Source organism: Osmia bicornis, chromosome 14 (assembly GCF_907164935.1).
Source record: "Osmia bicornis bicornis chromosome 14, iOsmBic2.1, whole genome shotgun sequence".
In the NCBI taxonomy this organism is placed as follows: Eukaryota; Metazoa; Arthropoda; class Insecta; order Hymenoptera; family Megachilidae; genus Osmia; species Osmia bicornis.
Window position 1 is genome coordinate 9,132,490 of NC_060229.1, and position 16,156 is coordinate 9,148,645.

A 16,156-nucleotide genomic window follows, 5' to 3' on the forward strand; every position below is an offset into this window, starting at 1 on the left:
GAATATGAAATGTAATGTAATAAAATAGAATACAAAATACAGAAATTGAGCTGAGCGTATGCCGTAAAGATTATCATCCCAATTGCCCTATTTCTTAATCAAAGTAGATTATAAGTCAGATTATAAATGATAAATAATAAATGATCATGTCACTGCAAATGCAAGAAGAACCGATTATTGGATGACATATCAAGATAATAACTAAAGCGATAAAACAAATCATCCTTAACTGCGTAGTTCAAATAGAAACTAGAAAGTAGAAAGTAGATACTGATCACCATATGAGGTATCAAGATAGAATAAATAAACAACAAAATCAAATCAAATATAAAGAGCGTAGCTAAATTAAACACCACATCATTGTACAATCGAACAAGTAAGTCTGATATTAAACATTCAAACCACTATCAATCAATTGTGAATAAATTATCAATAGACATTTGCACAGACAAAACCATTCATCATCACAGAAAGAACAATAATCAAATCCACTGGCCTTGATCAATCAAAATAAAAATAAATAAATAAACAATAAATAATGAATGAATATTGAAGGGAGCCAACAGTTGAAAAGATTGTGAAATTATAAATTATAAATTAAGAAATCAAGAAAATAAAGAAAGTGTAAAGTATAAACTGTAAAGTGTAATGTGTAAGCAAAATAACCAGCACAATATACTGTGATATAAAACAAATAAAAGAATAAGAATAAGATACAGTGAAGATACAGTAAGATACAGTGAAGTGAATTTCAAAATAATATAACCATAGATAATATAAACCATAGAATAGACACCTTCAAAGATGTCGGGTCGAGGTCCGTGGAACCTAACCTAACCTAACCTAACCTAACCTAGCCTAACCTAGCCTAACTTTTTTTTAAATATTTTGACAGCAAGAAAATACATTTACGTAAGCGAGGAACCCGTCGGGTTAGGAGGGGTCTCGGGCAGTGTGGGACTCAAAGGTACATACCAAAACAAGTTTCCCTGAGTTGGATCGTTACAGTACCCCAATACCCACTAAAAACTTGCTCCGTATCGGCCACAGATACCTCTGGCAACCCCAGAGGGCTTTAATGGAGAGCATTCTGTGTAGCCACGATGTTGCTTACACATCGACCGACTCGGACGACCTAAAGGCGTTCAGTCGTCCAAGAACGTCGCGGGTAAGCCCCAGCGCACCTCCGCTTATAACGCAGGCTATTTTGACCGACGGTGATTTCATTTAGCCACAGAAGGTATAGAGTGCGTTGGTGGACACTCTACAGCCGCTGTGCGTACACACCGCCGGAACTGTGCATTATCCTTGCAGAATCATTTTTCCCTACCCGTATGTTTCCGCAGGAGATGTGTAGGATTGAGCTGAGCCGCTTGGTCACCAGAGGCCGCAACACACATTTGGGCGAGCTAAGCCTCTCGATGGGCGGATCTCAGCCTGGGAGAGGTCGTGAAAACGAAGGAGTGCTCGCATGAATGCGAGAGAGAGGAGAGCCCGAGCCGCCTGGACACCAGCGACCGCTTCACACATTTGGGTGAGCTAAGCCTCTCGATGGGCGGATTTCGGGCCTGGAATTGGTTACGCGCACTGAGGAATGCACGCATGATAGCGAGCGAAAGGAAGTCTTGGGTTGCCTGGATACCATCGACCGCAACACACATTTGGGTGAGCTAAATCTCTCGATGGGCGAATTCCGGGCGTGGGAGAGGACGCGAAAAATTTTTCGAACGAAGGAATGCTCATGCGAAAGCACGCGGTAGCGCTCGGAACGCTCGTGTCGTTTGTCACATGCATTCATCCATCCATTCAGTTCATTCAATTCTATACTACATGTGTGTAAGGGCACCGTAAGCGGAACGCTACGTATAGTGCGGATGCAATCAGAGAACCTAAGGGGAAGAGTAAGAAGGGTCGCGGTTCGCCGAGAGTCGGCCAGCGAGAGGAAGGTTCAGGCCGGCCGGTCTCGATCCACTGCCCGGCAGGTACAGTGAGAGGGAAAGATCGAGCTCGGGATGCTGTGAAGAGCGAGCGCGAGAGAGGGGATCAAAGAAGAAGCCGCGGGTCGGAATCCGGGAGAGAGCCGAGACGCGAGCGTAATGCGTCCGAGATTAGAGGTCACTGATTGGGGATCGCGCGTCATGTTAATGCGATTTTAATTGAATTTAATTAAATTGATGTAAGGAAATTTAAAATGTAATAAAATTCAAAATTTATCAAAATCTAAAATTTACAGAAAACTAGAATTGATGTTTCGTGTTTGAAGAACCACATTAATATTATAATTAAGAATTCATACGAACCAAAACCTTGAATTTTAAATTTGCCATGAAAATTAATTTTAAAGGTAATTAAATACAATTTTCGCGAAAGAAAGTTGGTGCAGATTGCTTTCAAGATTAATTGTCGGAGAGAGAGGTAGATGTTCGGGAAATGTAGCATGTATTAAAATTGGATTTTCGAAATTTGAATTTTAGATTAGGCACGAAAGCTAGCAGTTTTAAGCGCCTCGTTGGGCGGGTGGGAGGCGCGTACTAACGGGTGATGAACGGATTACGTCACCCGCTCGGAGGTAGCGGCCGAAACTGGGTCAATGGGTCAGCCGTCGGTCGGCGTCTAAAGGGGGTGCGAACGAACCGTGTTCGTGTACAAAGGGTCCGATACTGCCGATCTGAAGGGGCTTCGCGCGCGATTCCTTTTTAGTCGCCTTTTACGACAAGCCAAGGAGGCTGGAGACGTATTCTGTAACCCCCCGCCTCCAGGGGAGGATGGGATGTAGTCTTCCACAGTAAATGTGTTAGAGCTAGAAGTTTCCAGGATTTAAGATTAGTGACAAATTAAGCTTTATGATTTGGGGTTGTGAAATTGTGTTGATGTTAGACTTGAGACCCGGGAGGAGTTCTGGATTTGGATTTTAAATTGAATTTAAATTGAGGGTAGAGTTGATCGCGGGAATCGTAGTCTAAAAGTAATTAAATATAATTTGTGCGGATGCGATGTAGATGAATAAATGCTCGTTATCTTAGAATTAAAGTCATGGGGAGGCTAAAATGGGTGATCAAGGAGAAGAATTGTACTTGAAATTAAGGGGGTTCTGAGAATCTTGAATTAAGATAACATAACACATAGAAACTGAAAGTTTAAAAGTAAAAGCAGATGTGTACAGTAAGAATGGGTGTGGATCCTGAGCAGAATGTAAAAGGTGAAAATAGTGGAGAAATAAAAACATAAATAAAGAAATAAATGGAGGAATAGGGAAAAAGGACGGTAGAGAACAACGAAAAACAGCCAGAAACAGCTGTAAGCGGAAAGTTTGTAAAGCGGCATACGGTACATTTGGAGTTAAGCTGTACCAGGTGTCGGGTAGGGTAGGCGATAAAGTAGGTGATGGGTAATAAACGGGCAATGAGGAGCAAGGCGCTAAAGGAGGCGACGTAGGGTAAAAGCGGTGCGAGTTCGCAAGTAATAATAGAGTAATAGAGTGAAAGTACAGTGAAGCAGTAAAGCAGAGTAAGGTAGTAGCATAAACTAGGAGGCCTGCTCGAGCGACCAGAAGGAGACAAAGGAGAATGGAAACAACAAGGAAAATAAAGAAGTCGTGGTTTTATTGTTCACGTGAAGCGTAGCTGACAAAAAATAAATATGCAGGGGCACGCTGACGGGCGCGGGAGTCATGTCGGAAAAGTACCCGTGCCTGACTGTCAAGGTGTAGTGGGTGTGTAGGAGATGCCGCATGGAGGGAGCTACATATTCGCGTACAGCAGGAGGGTCCAAAAAAATAGAGTAGATAGGGTCATGGTTCGTCGAGAGTCGGCCAGCAAGAGGAAGAATCGGGCCGATCGATCTCGCTCCACTGCCCAGCAGGTACAGCAAGAGGGAAAGATCAAACGCGGGATGCCACAAAGAACGAGCGCCGGGGGGGAGATCAGAGAAGAAGCCGCGAGTCGGGATCCGGAGGAGAGCCGAGACGCGAGCATAATGCGTCCGGGATTCGAGGGCGCTAATTGGAGATCGTACGCCGCAAAAAATGCGATTTAAATTAAATTTGATTAAATTGATTAAGATGTAATTTGAAAAATGTAATAGAGTTCAAAGTTCAACAAAATCTAAAATTGGGAGGGAACTAGAATTGGTGATCCGCAGTTGAAGACCGCGATAATATTATAACTGAGAGTTGATACGGGTCAAACCTTGAATTTTAAACTTATCATTAAATACGAAGGTAATTAGATACAATTTCCGCGAGAGAAGGTTGGTGCGGATTGCTTTCAAAATTTGTTTCCAGAGAGAGAAGTAGGTGTTCGGAAAAAGGAGCATATCTTAGAATTGTGTTATCAAGATTGGAGTTTAAGATTAGACGTGAGAGCTAGAAGTATTAGGGCGCCTCGTCAGACGGGTGAGAGGCACGTACAAGCAGGTGATGAGCGGATTACGTCACCCACTCGCAGGTAGCGGCCGGAACCGGGTCAACGAGTCACCCATCGGCCGGTGTCCGAAGGGATGCGAACGGGCCTCATCCGATCATGACGGCTTGTTGCTGCCTATCGAGAAGGGCTAAACGCGCGGTGCCTTTTAAGTCGCCTTTGATGACAGGCTTGGGAGGCTGGAGACGTAGTCTGTAACCCCCGCCTCCAGGGGAGACTTGATTCTATACTTCCACAGCAAATAGGATCTGATATAATCGAAAGTCTGGTCTATGCTTTATTAAGTCAACACCCTTGACGGTTATTGACCAGTGAGTGCAATTGATTTAATTGTAATTTATTCACGTTATTAATGTTGACTTGATTAGGTCCTTTCATCGAAGGCTTGGTAAGTTTTGGGTTGACGGGCTTTGTTGAAGACGACCACGAGACCCCTGCTTCGATCGAGGGGAGGCGAGAAAGCGAGGGGAGTGTGCCGAAGCGCGTGTCTCGAAAGCGGGGCTCAAGGGTGAGGGACTACCCCTCGCAGGTTCCCCCAGCCACAACGATTGCCGGCCGCTCTGGATATAAATTGGGGCACCTCGTAGGGGCCTTCATTTAGTACATTTCTAACTGGGGAAGTCGCTAGTTCGCGCTGTTTGTGGTGCTCCGAATCGAAGCTTGGAGCAATACGCGTGTGTCGATACGTGCGCCGTGGTGCAGTGAGGGGTTATTGTGCATAACTAAGCGCAGCAGATCAGCACAGCACACCACAGCACATTGCTCATCCTCGCAGCGAAAAGGACCCGCTGTCGCCGACAACGCCCACGCGCCAACGCATCTATAGCAGAGGCGGGTGAAGAAGAAGAAGGAGGAGTAAAACAGAGGAAGAGCGACGCAGCCGATCACTATCAGTCATCCTACGACAAGCATCGCTGAGTAAGTAAGTATTGAGTGATCATTTGTCGATTAACGTTTATCGCACCATCCTTGTTTGTTCAGCCTGCCCGTTTAAACACTACTATTGTTGCTGATGTTGGTGTTAGTTCCGCTGCCGTTGCTCCTGTTAATACGTAGCTGGTTAGTCCTTGATTGTCAACCATGCTGGATATTGGCCGAATGCCGACTGTAAATAGCTGTTCGGTTTGCCGGTGTCCTGATACTAATTGCTTAGTTCTATCCTTACTCTTGATGAAGTTGATTGAATTAGTTCGATCTTGACTAGCTTAATTAATTAAATATATTCAGTTAAATCCTGGCTTGGCTTGACTTCGTTTCACGTTGTCGAGTGGTTCCATGACTTGTTTCTAAGTCGGGTCAGGTCAGCCCGCTGTCCCGCTTCATCCTTGGATTGGGTTGCGTGAGTTGAATTAAGTTGATAGGGCAGTGCGGAGAGGGAGGGCGATGCACGCAGATTGATGCGAGTCAGTTGAAACAATCCCTTCCGTGCTACAGTTGTTCCCTTTTCTCCCCCTCTTTCCCCCTTTTTTTTCCCCCTTCCTTTTCTCCTTCCTTTCTCTTATTCTCTTTCCCTTCCTTTCTTTTCCCCCTTTTGATTCAGATTTAAGTTATAGATCATAAATCATTTGCTTCGCTTTCCGAACCCATGTTACTCATTGTTTGCTGTGGTTTAGGATCCTTGTACCGTGAGGGTCATAACCGGGGTTGTCATTGCCGTTACAAGTCGCAGTAAGTGTTGATCACTGCCATGTCAGTTCAGTTCGACTTAAATGTAGATCCTTGTACTTAAGAGTGCCCGTTTCCTTTTTATCCGACTTCGAAAAGGAGGAGGATACTCAATTCGATGTGTATATATATTTTTTTTTTTATGTATGTTCACCGATTACGCCGAGACGGATGGACCAATCGGAACGAAACCTCTTGCATTTGGTAGAGTAAGTCTCCCGATTGGTCCCTTTATAACAACATTTTACATTTTTTCACTCCGAACGCTTTTTATTGCAAAAAAACGTACTATTTCATGTACGCGCGGCGTACGGTCGCCGATTACTGCGAGACGGATAGACCAATCCGAACGAAACTTTTTGCGTCTTATAGAGTATAACTCCCCATTGGTCCAGTAAAAAAAATATTTTGCGTTTTTTCATTCCTAATGATTTTTTCTTCTAAATGTATGTTCGCCGATTACTCCGAGCCGGATGGACCAATCGGAACGAAACTCCTTGCATCTTGTAGAGTATATCTCGGACTTGGTCCCGTCAGAAAGGCATTTTGCATTTTTTCATTGCTAACGATTTTTTTGCAAGAACGTAATGCTTGATTTACATTTTTCACCGATTACCGCGAGACGGATGGACCAGTCGGATCGAAAATTTTGCATCTTGTAGAGTATATCTTCTAATTGGTCCTGCAAAAAAATTGTTGTATTTTTTCATTCCTAACGACTTTTATCGCAAAATACGTAATACTTCATTTATATCTTCCGGCGTTTATGCTGCAGGGAATGTACCGATAGCGATGAAACCTTTCACATTTAGTAGGAGGTTTATCCGCGATGATCTCACTTGCAAAAATTTATGAAATTTGTTGTTTATTAACAACTGAAATTCGGTCAATTTTTTTCGGTTTATGGTTATTAGCTAAGCAACAGAAATCTAAAATCACGTTACACTATCCTACAAATACTACTGGTTCCAGTAAAAAGTGTGAAATAAAATAATTTTTAACAAAAAAAACATCCGACTTCGAAATGCACTAAAAAGTATAAAATAATTTCTATTTCATTTATACTAATATTCCATAGCTATTAATAATATCTACTTAATCGTTAAATAGGATACCAAATACATTTCAAGTTTTCGGAGGCGGCCCAAAATTAAAAATACCCGAACAAACGATGCTGCCTATAACGATTTGATTGCGGTATGGCAAACTTGGTAATTAATAAGTCGTAAGAGAAAAATTATGGGTCCGGCTGAAAACATTTGTAATTGTAACGATTATATGAGAAATTGGCAGTACTCCTGATGTACATACACTATACTGCAGTTCACAAGAGATCATACTTAACTCGCGCCGCTCACTAGGTCTAGAGAGATTTTTAATAACGTGTGTTATTCCCCTCTACAGCTTGCTTCTTATTATACTTTGCGAACATATAAATGGTGGGCAGAAATATATGACGTACGATAACTGATAACCGGTGATGATATTGTAAAGTATGACGATACAATGAAATTTCTATTATTTGTCGCAAAAAAAATGATGTGAACGCATAGTAAGAAGCACGCTGTAAAGGGGAATCACACGCACTATTAAAAATCTTCCTAGACTTCAGTAGGTCACCTGCTGCGCGAGTTAAGTGCGGTCACTCGTGAACTACAGTATAGTTAATTCGCAATGGGTTTGTTGATTCCCGTTGAATATTGTTTACTTGAAACTATCAAATGGGTGATTTATCATAGGTTGCCGACGCCGGAGTTAGAATCTTCCTAGTAGAGGAAAAGTTTTTAATTTTGCGCCGCCTCCGAAAACTTTGAAATGTATTTGGTATCCTATTTAACGATTAAGTAGATATTATTAATAGCTATGGAATATTGGTATAAATGAAATAGAAATTATTTTATACTTTTTAGTGCATTTCGAAGGCGGATGTTTTTTTGTTAAAAATTATTTTATGTTCTGATAGCTACGTTACTGTGCTGCTAAATCTCCGAGCCGAAGAAGAAAGAGAAGAGGAAAACATGTCTGCGTTCAGCGTACTGCAGATCAATTTAAACAGATGCCGCGCGGCACAGGATCTCTTGTGACAGGCCGTGAACGAGTTTCGCGCGGATATAGTCGTCATCAGTGAGCCGTTTAATCCTCATCCGAATTGGCATCAGGACAGGAGCAGCTCAGCCTGCGTGTGGTATACGAATCGTCCTAGCTGCGACATGGGGGTGACTAGAAAGGTGTTTGAGACAGACGGATGCGTGGCATTGGAGACTCGCGAGTTTGTGATAGTGAGTTGTTACTTCTCACCATCACTGACTATAGAAAGCTTTGAAGGTCAATTACGGGGTCTTGCGACATGTCTGTCAACTGTTAGGAAACCGATTATAATCGCCGGGGATTTCAATGCCCGCTCTCCGCACTGGGGATCAGATCGCGTGGATTCACGCGGTCACCGTATGATGAATTTGATCGAGCAAGCAGGGCTGATGCCCGTGGCAAGTCAAGGAGGCCCGTCATTCGAGCGTGGTGGCGTGGGTTCTCGAATCGATGCCCTTGCGTGTAGCCGCAGCCTCCACGGTCGAATATTTAGGTCCACAGTGTCCACGCGCCATTCGGGGTCGGATCACCGCTATCTTATTCATCGATTTAAAGCGAGACCAGAGGCTATTGGTTCGCCTGAGGATTCTCTTTGGGAGGCGAGACTAGGTCGCCCGGACATGGAGGCGTGGAGGGAAATAGTGAGCGGCCAGTTACCGATGCCAGGATCCCTGGATCCAACAGTTCAACGTAGTCAAGAGAGAGGAGCTGCAGCAGCCGGTCCATCGGAACAGTCCGCGCTACCGCCGCTGTGCACCGTGGCCGAAATTGATGAAGTGATTGAGGAGTTAGAGACGCTCTTTCAGTCAACCCGTCCACCATTGCCGACCCGCAAGAGGAGGAAAATACAAAATGTACCATGGTGGAGCCAGAAGATAGCAGATCTTTGTCTCCAAGCAAAGCGTCTCCGCCACCGCTGGCAGAAGGTGGCTCGCCGGAGCTTGACGGCAGCACGACAGCAGGCGCACCCGTATCGCATGGAGATGCTGGAAAGCCGACGTGTCTTATCCTTGGCATTGCGTCGAGCTAAAGAGGCATCGTGGAGTGAGATGGTCTCGACTATCGAAGAAGATCCGTGGGGGAAACCCTACAAGGCGGTCATGAATCGTCTGAAGGGGAAGTCGCCCCTGGTTCGCCTCAACCGAGAGGAGTTCCAGGCAACGGTGTCCGCGCTTTTCGTGGTGGAGCAGGAGCGACAAGAAGAGGCTGCCATCCCAAGGAGTAGTGCAGGAGAAGAAGAGGAGGAAGACGAAGCAAAAGGAGAAGAAGCAGCGCAGGCTTCATTGATCTGGCCTCGTCAGGAAGGAGCGTCAACGTCGTCGGCATCCAACGCACGCGAGATCGCGGGGGTAGCCGCAGGGTCAAGCGCTGTTCCTCCTAACACCAGAAAGAGATGCTGAAGCCCAGGGGAGGGCACCTCGCGCCAGGGGGACGTGTTCACGAACGAAGATGTGAGGTACGCAATGGGGATGTTGAAGAAAGGAAAAGCTCCGGGTCCAGATGAAATCCCTGGCGAGGCCGTTCACGTTCTGCGTAACACTGCATCCGGATGGGTTTGTGCCCTTTTCAATTCCTGTCTGAGGCTAGGATGTGAAAAATGCATTTAATACAGTGCGTTGGGACCGCATTCTGGCTGCAGCCGAGGGCCGTGGGTTTCCGACGATAATAATAGACATGTTACGTAGCTATTTAAGCGAGCGAAGAGTGGGAACCCGGACGCCAAGCGGTGAGTGTATGGAAGCAGCTGTATTTGGTGGGGTGCCACAAGGATCAGTGTTGGGACCACTGTTGTGGAACCTATCGTACGACGGGCTGCTGGAGGTGCTGCTGCCACCAGGCGTGACAACCGTGGGTTTCGCGGATGATATGGCGCTGCTTAAAGTAGCCCGATCATTAGACAGAGTGCGCGGGCTGGCAGAACATGCCTTACGTGTGGTGGGGGTGTGGTACGAGAGAGAGAGCCTGGTTCTCGCGAAAGAGAAAACTGAAGCAGTGCTCTTAACTGGGCGGCGCGTACCCAACGGACTTGTACTAGCGTACGAGGCCGCGATAATCAGGACATCGCGCTGGATTAGGTACCTTGGTGTGATGTTCAGTAACAGCAGACTCTTTCATAGTCAAATGAGCCGGGTATGTGAGAAGGCAGTGAAAGTAGCGCAGCACCTCTCGTGGCTGCTACCGAATCCACGAGGATGCGGTCCGAACCGCGTTTGCTGTATTACCGAGTGCTAGAATCTATAGTTTTGTATGTGTTCGGGATTAAGCGCGCGCCAATTTAAATTAGGCAAAGTTATGCCAAACGCCGAAAAACCTTCGGCGTTGTCAGCGCGCTCGTCCTATTCTGTTTCGCTATTCACCAGAGCAAACAGGTATTCCAAAGTATTCTAAGCTCGCGACTAATTCGCCTTGTACTTCAATTGAAAGTACCTTATATAAACCGTTTGCCTTTACTAATTAAAGGTCTTAAAGTGTGAAGTGACTCAACACTATCCTTTTTGTTGATTAAAGTATATTACGTACATTAAAAGTGTCTTCTATAAACGTTATTAAACTCCTTCGTTCCTTACTAAAATTACCGGTATTTTGCCCGGAGAAAAAAAAAAAAAAATTTATTCTCTGCGCGCAACAAATGGTCCTTCGAGCCGGATTGTAAGGAAATAAAGGAAGTGCAGTGCCGCATAAAAACAATTAAAGCAGTGTGGTGAACATTAAAATCGCGAAAGTGCAAAAATTTAAGCCGGATTAAATCGGCAGAACAAAGGATTTTGCACGTGTCGTTCGAACTCAACCGACATCGCGACCTCCGCCGATAAACATCGGAGGACGTTCACGCATTTCGTTCCGCGAAAACAGTGACGTGTTCGTTAAAGTTCACCTTGCGGTTAAAGTACGTTTATTTTTCAAAATCGTAATATAACAATATCATGGATCCGTTAATCCGTGAAAACAAAGTGCACGCACGTTTAATAAGTAATGCACTCAGCAATTTTAAAAAACTGGGGAAGACTAATCACACCCCTGCTGTGATTCGCGGACGTCTCTCTTTGCTGAAGGACTACTGGAACAAATTCCAAGCCACGCACATCCAGATTGAGGTTGCTGCAACTGAGGAGGAGACCAGGACAAATTCCTACTTCTCCGAGGACATCTTCGGCAATACGGAAGCGGCCTTCCTCTCTGCCCTCGACGCTCTAATGGCAGCTTTACCTGCGGACAACGAAGCAGCAAGTAACCCTTGTAACATAAGCTCCGTTTCTTGTCATCGCGAATCCGCGCCGTCTGTCAAACTCCCACGCATTGAATTGCCTAAATTCTCCGGGGATTATACAGAGTGGGAAAACTTTAGAGATCTCTTTCACGCGTTAGTGGGTTCAAATGAGTCGTTATCCGACGTGCAAAAGTTGCACTATTTAAAAGCAAGTTTGACCGGTGCAGCGTCTCTTTTGTTAAAAAATGTTGCCACTTCCGCGGCGAATTACGAAGCTGCGTGGAGGTTGTTGACAGACAGATACGCTAACGAACGCGCGCTCATAAATGCTCATTTAAAAATGTTATTCGACTCACCCCCGATCGGATCTGCCGTTTTAAACGATCTAAGAAGCTTACGTGATAGATCTCACGCCGCTTTAACGGCATTAAAGAATTTATCGCGTCCGGTCGAATACTGGGACGATGTGCTCATTTTTCATTTTGTCCGTAAGCTGGATAAAGAGTCCCATCGGGAGTGGGAGATGCGTATGGGCGAAGACGAGTTGTATCCATCCCTCGCTGACTGGGATGCGTTTATAAATGTACGTATTCGCACCTTAGAATCGTTGGCGTCTTCGCGCGGTGAAGAAAATAGCTCCTGTAAAGGTAAAACAGGGCCAATTAAAACGGTTAAAGCTCATTTAAATACGTCTGAAACGCAATGTATTGCGTGCGGATCTGATCACGCGTTGTTCCGATGTGACGTGTTTCGCGGACAATCAGTCGAGCAGCGTTTGTCTCTCGCGCGCGAACACCGGCATTGTTTCAATTGTTTGCAAAAGGGTCATTTTCCGGCGGCCTGCTCTAGCAAACGTCGTTGTTCTATCTGCAAAGGGCGGCACCACACCCTCTTGCATTCTGAACGTAAACCCGCGATAAATCAAACGGGGAATAAAAGTCGCGAATCGACTAATAACGCGGCATCACAAAGAATTCAAAATTCGAGCACGGCAACGCACACCGATGATAACACGGATGACACTTCAGTGTCAGAGCCGGTAAACACGCATTGCGGTTCCGCGTGTCGCGAAAAAGGAGTTGTTCTCGCTACTGCGTGGGTCAAAGTCGGCACTCCTGGAGGTCGACACGCTATAATTCGCGCGTTAATCGATCCCGGTTCGCAAGGTACCTTTATTCGCGAATCGGTTACTCACGCGTTGCGCGCTCCTCGCCAACACGCACACGCATCCGTTACGGGTATCGGAGCCGGCACAACGGCAACAGTACGATCGTCTGCAAATATATTATTGCAGCCGTGCCAGGGTAAAGGGCCTGTGATTCCTTTACGCGCGTTTATACTTAAAAAACTGACGAACTACCGTACTAATTCGGTGTGTCAGTCCGACAAATGGACGCATTTACGCGATCTCGAGTGGGCCGACCCACTCTCTAACAATGATGCTCCCATCGAACTTATTATCGGGGCAGATTATTACGGCGCGATTCTACTTGAAGGGCTTCGTAAAGGCTCTCGTACAGAACCGGTCGCGCAAAATACTATTTTTGGATGGGTGTTGACTGGTCCCATTCCGTCTGCTGATCCTCATGCAATGCAAGTGCATGTGCACTACGGCGACATTAACGCCGAAATTAACGATACGTTCAAGATTCTGAAGGGTTAAAGATGCTTGGCCTTCTTTGGCAACCTAACACGGACGAATTCCGGTTTAAATTAAAAATCGATCTCGCGAATACGGCTAATCCGACTAAGCGAGTCATTTTATCCACCGTAGCGAAAATCTTCGATCCGTTGGGTTGGATCGCTCCAGTTGTAATCGTAGCCAAGATTTTTATTCAAAGGCTATGGGTGGCCAAGCTTGATTGGGACGACCCGTTACCACTGGAGTTGACCAAACAATGGCGCGAATATGCAACGGAATTTAACGCATTACCGAACGTTTTCATACCGCGATGGGTCGGGATCGGTAATGATTCCCTGCATTACGAAATTCACGGCTTTGCAGATGCCTCTCAAGACGCGTATGCAGCCGTAATTTATTTACGCGTAACCAACGTCGCGAATGAGACCACGGTACATATATTGCTTTCTAAGACTAAAGTAGCTCCATTGAAGCCACTCACAATTCCGCGTCTCGAGCTATGCGCTTGCCTAATAATGACGCGTTTGATCGAACACGTGCAAGTTACATTAAAACTTAATAATTGCACGGTGTACTGCTGGACCGATTCCACAGTATCACTCGCGTGGATAAATAAGCAACCGAGCGAACTAAAAACATTTACTGCGCATCGGGTCGCAGAAATTCAAAATCGCGTGCCTAACGCTATTTGGCGACACGTACCTTCGGGTCATAATCCCGCTGACTGCGCCTCTCGTGGTCTATCGGTGTCACAGCTGCTTCAACATACCCTTTGGTGGCACGGCCCTTCCTGGCTTATACAAGCTCCTAATGAGTGGCCAGAAAGTAAGCCTACGGTCCCGAAGGAAGCTGAAGCAGAAGTTAAAATTAATATCAGCATGTTACACGTTCAATCGGAGACGGAATGGGATCTGCCAATGCGCACATCTTCATGGCGAAAACTTTTACGCATCACCGCGTACGTTTTCCGATTTACCTCGCGAAATAAAGGGAATCGCTATTCAGACACGGTTATTACCGCGGCTGAGATCCTCGCGGCGCGTAAATTCTGGATCACGTACGTCCAGACTCGGCATTATCGACGGGAAATAGCGGCTATGCTTAAGGGCGAATCCCTGTTAAAAGCTAGTCCGTTACTTCGGCTTAATCCGTTTCTTGGCGAAGATGGTACTGTCCGTGTTGGCGGGCGGTTGCGCAACTCAGAACTTCCGCAACGCTTTCCGATAATATTACCGGTGCATCGAATCACCGAACTCATCATCGCTGATTGTCACGAGAACACGTTACATGGGGGCACGCAGTTAATGTTAAATGTTTTACGGCAAACGTTTTGGATCGTCAACGCGCGACGGCTAGTTAAAGGCCACATTCACAAATGCGTCACGTGCGTGCGTTGGCGGGCGGTCACCGCAAGTCAACAAATGAGCGACTTACCTGCGGTGAGAGTCACTCCATCTCGAGCGTTCGTCCATTGCGGCCTGGATTACGCAGGACCGTTCTCTGCTCTCGCGTATCGTGGACGTGGGCAAAGGGCGCAAAAGGTTTACATCGCTCTTTTTGTTTGTTTGGCGACTCGCGCTATCCACCTCGAATTGGTGCGCGACTACTCCACTTCAGCGTTTCTAGCAGCATTTGAACGCTTCACGTCTCGCCGCGGATTGCCTACGAATTTATATAGCGATAATGGGACTAATTTCCAAGGCGCTAATAAAGAATTAATGAACGCGTTTAAACAAGTAACGACAGACACTCACCTTCGTTCGCGTTTAGCTGCCGATTATATCACGTGGCACTTTATTCCGCCGGCAGCTCCTCATTTTGGAGGAATCTGGGAGGCAGGGGTCAAAAGCGTTAAGACCCATCTGCGACGCATGCTCGGCGATCGTACGCCTACTTGCGAGGAACTAATTACGCTCCTCTGCCGCATCGAGGCATGTTTAAATTCACGCCCTTTGGCTCCTTTAAACGATGACCTCGAGTCATGTGAGGCCCTCACTCCAGGTCACTTTCTCGTGGGCGCAGCATTAAAATCTGTTCCGGTGCCATCAGTACTGGAAATTAACGAGAATCGCTTATCGAGATGGCAACTCGTTCAACAGCTCACGGAAAAGTTCTGGAAAGCATGGGCTAACGATTACTTACACACATTACAGGCGCGATCGAAGTGGTGTAGTCGCGTCCCCAACCTCAAAATCGGGGACTTAGTTCTACTCAAGAGCTCGACGCTTCCCCCGGCGAAATGGGAACTAGGTCGGGTGACCGAATGTCATCCTGGTAAAGACGGCCTCATTCGTGTAGTCACCGTAAAGACTGCACATTCGCAATATGTACGTCCGATCGCTAGGTTATGTAAGTTACCGATTAGCCATTAAGATTTATTAATTTACTTATAATATATTATTTTTCTATTTTCTATTTTCTACGTTAATTATATGTATTAATTTCTCATTATCGTAAATGTAAGATGGTATATAAATCACTTACCTGGATAGAAACTACGCAGCAGGGTACGACGCATCAATGAAATGTGCTCGTTACTACGTTCTATTCACTGGCATTGTAATGACGTCATCTGTCGCGGTCGCACGACACCGCGAGGCGGGCGGTTTGTTCGGGATTAAGCGCGCGCCAATTTAAATTAGGCAAAGTTATGCCAAACGCCGAAAAACCTTCGGCGTTGTCAGCGCGCTCACGATTATAAAAACCGCGACGCGGCGACGATCGTCCTATTCTGTTTCGCTATTCACCAACGCAAACAAGGTATTCCAAAATATTCAGAACACGCGACTAATTCGCTCAACGTACTTCAACTGAAAGTACAATTGTAAAAACCAGTTTTGCCTTTACTAATTAAAGGTCTTAAAGTGTGAAGTGACTCAACACTATCCTTTTTGTTGATTAAAGTATATTACGTACATTAAAAGTGTCTTCTATAAACGTTATTAAACTCCTTCGTTCCTTACTAAAATTACCGGTATTTTGCCCGGAGAAAAAAAAAAAAAAATTTATTCTCTGCGCGCAACAGTATGCGTCTCCGGTATGGAGCGAGGCGGTGGAGTAGGGATGTGTGAGACAGCGATTGACATCGACACAGCGGTTGGGGTTACTGCGCGTGACACGCGCGTATCGTAC

The 16,156-nt window shown here is 45.7% G+C and overlaps 1 protein-coding gene across 1 annotated transcript; it reads left to right on the top strand.

Moving 5' to 3' along the window:
- Positions 1-13,539: 13,539 nt before the first annotated feature.
- Positions 13,540-15,396, top strand: LOC123988491. The gene has a single exon (XM_046288749.1). It carries the CDS (start codon positions 13,540-13,542, stop codon positions 15,394-15,396), a length of 1,857 nt encoding a protein of 618 aa, XP_046144705.1.
- The last annotated feature ends 760 nt before the right edge of the window (positions 15,397-16,156 follow it).